Source organism: Volvox carteri, assembly GCF_000143455.1.
Source record: "Volvox carteri f. nagariensis unplaced genomic scaffold VOLCAscaffold_59, whole genome shotgun sequence".
Lineage (NCBI taxonomy): Eukaryota > Viridiplantae > Chlorophyta > Chlorophyceae > Chlamydomonadales > Volvocaceae > Volvox > Volvox carteri.
The window spans coordinates 66,450-68,801 of NW_003307602.1; the positions used below are offsets into that span (position 1 = coordinate 66,450).

Sequence of the window (2,352 nt, forward strand, 5' to 3'; positions counted from 1 at the left end):
TGAAGCAGAGGATGGATCTGGCATCTGTCAAGGCAGTGTTCCTGGATGTCGCGTGCAAGTTTGAGGGCTACTACAAGAGGTAAGCTTTCTGGGGACACAATGTGCACATGCTCAAGTTAACCTGAGTTGACAGGCTGAGGTCTCCATTTTATATCCATCCCTGGGGTTGGTCAGGGTTTGGGAGTTTAGTCCCTTTCAGATTTTAACTTGAGTTAAGCTTTTCCCCTGCGAAGAAGCTGAATATCTGTTGCCTTGTTTTCCACAGGATCTATGAGGAGCTGGACTTGCCTGCTGGTCTGCCCTTCGCCATCGGACCATGGCACATCCGACCACACAAGCCTGAGTGCAATGTCCGCTGCAACTCACGCTACATGCCTGGACTGGGGCTCACATTCGGGGACCTAATCGAGCACCTTTGGGCAGACAATCGGAGACACTGGTACATCACGGCGTATATGTCCCCAGCTGCACGCCAGGACTTCATCAACGGGCTGGTGAGTTTAAATCTGGGTGATTACAGCATGAATAGTGTTTTTGCATGGATGGAAAGTAGCGGTGTCCTCTTTATGTAGGTGCGCGATCGCCATCGGAAAAAGGAGGAGGGCCTGGCTCGGCAGCTGCATGCGGGTCTGCAACATGCGCTGAAGTTTGAAGAAGGAGATTGAGGACAGGTATGTTGGTTTACAAGCTTGGGCTTGGTATGGTGGGCCCAACTTGGCTTGGCTTTGAAACGTTGCCTACTTAAAATCATTGATCTTGTATCTTGCAGGCCGGCACTTGAGGGACGCGGTCTTCCCCTGGTTGATAGCACCACCCGAGCAAGAATGAGCGTGGCTTTCTGTTTAAGCGTACTAACTGAGGCCGTGTGTCCAGTGAAGTTAGTACGGCCTGGCCGAGTTCTTTTTGAATAAGGCCCACAGTGTTGTGCGGGAGGCGCTCCTATGGGCGCTGCACTCGACCCGTTCGGGGTCCACTGTAACAATCGCATCTGCCTGCTGCAGGCGGACCACCGGAGCTGTAGCGCTTGACATGTTGTTATTACTTATAACGCCTTGAGCACAGCGTTCTATCACCATAATGAGCACCAGAATGCCACTACTTGTTGCTATGTTAATCGGTGCACGCAAGAACGTAAGTACAAAGCCTTCAGTGAAGAAAAGCATTTCACCGACTCCTCGCTCGGCCGACACCTATTTGAATCTACAGCCAAAAGGAACCTTCGAGAAAGTTCATATCCCTCTCGCACATTATCCAACACAGAAAAAGCAACAGGACGTGATTCTACTCCCACACAGAAGCACGAAAGAAAAAAAAACTACTGAGGACAAAACATAATCCCAAAGTCCAGCGCACACATATACCATCCAAACGCCACCGGCCCCAGCCAGTCACATTATTTCGCAAGGGCGCCAATAAAAATAAAATACACTGCACCCAGGTGCATCCAGGCCCCTCCTTTCTCACAAGCCCGTAGCAGTGGAGAACAGGCGCTGGTTCATCTCCCCCCAATCCCAACCACGCGGGTGCGACCGTGGCGGCAGCGGCGCCTTGGCCAGTAGTCCGTCCTTGAACACCGCCGCCACCGCACCGCCCCCCGGAGCCGCCAACACCGCCACGTCAGCCAACGGATCCAGCCCGGGCCGCAGCAGCAGAAGGTCGGCTCAGTTTCTGAGGCGTGACACGGCGGCGGCAGGGCACCGCACGCATGAGCATGTGCACATGCGCATATATGCGGATATTATATTACTGTTCCTGAAATCCCTCAAACATTTGGGAGGAAATTTTTATTTACTTTCGGAGCTATTACGGCGATTTGGGTTTCTGGGGGAGGAGAGGCTCGTTCGTTCAGGCTCTAGCGTTTTTGTGGAACTGCGATTTGGGTTATATATATTAATTGCTCCGGACAGCGCGCGCCTCATTTATTGCACGATTGAACAAGTTGCGAAGTCACCCTTTTCTTTTCAGGAATTTAAAGCCAAGATATATATCTTCACAATATTTTTTCACTCATGTCAGTCAGCTTGGCCTTTACGGCAATTTTACTGCAGCCGTTACCCCACCCCGCTCTCTCCCACTATGACGTGCTCACAGCATATGCACATCACTGCGCAATAGTGAACTACTAAATATCCATGTAATGTCGTACGTGTGTCGTACATGTACGAACTGACCTTCATCCCGAACAGTGCCGCGCAATTGACGGTGGCCGAGCGCAAGATGGAGGCGGATGGCAGCACACGTGCTCGTAGCTCGAACTCGCCAGCCTAAGGTAATGCACGCGCGCGCATACATATGTGTTCAATACATGGGTTCGCTTTTACACACACACACATACATACACATATACACATA

The 2,352-nt window shown here is 51.4% G+C and overlaps 1 protein-coding gene across 1 annotated transcript in view; it reads left to right on the forward strand.

Annotated features, from left to right (window-relative positions):
* Positions 1–11: 11 nt before the first annotated feature.
* The window catches only part of VOLCADRAFT_97223 (uncharacterized protein), a gene marked incomplete at both ends in the record, with an annotated part of 4,485 nt that continues 2,144 nt past the window's right edge, over positions 12–2,352 (forward strand). The window contains 4 exons of the mRNA XM_002956203.1: positions 12–79; positions 266–494; positions 1,385–1,438; positions 1,601–1,655. Coding sequence (XP_002956249.1) covers positions 12–79; positions 266–494; positions 1,385–1,438; positions 1,601–1,655 — 406 coding nt within the window. The remainder of the gene's footprint in view (positions 80–265; positions 495–1,384; positions 1,439–1,600; positions 1,656–2,352) is intronic.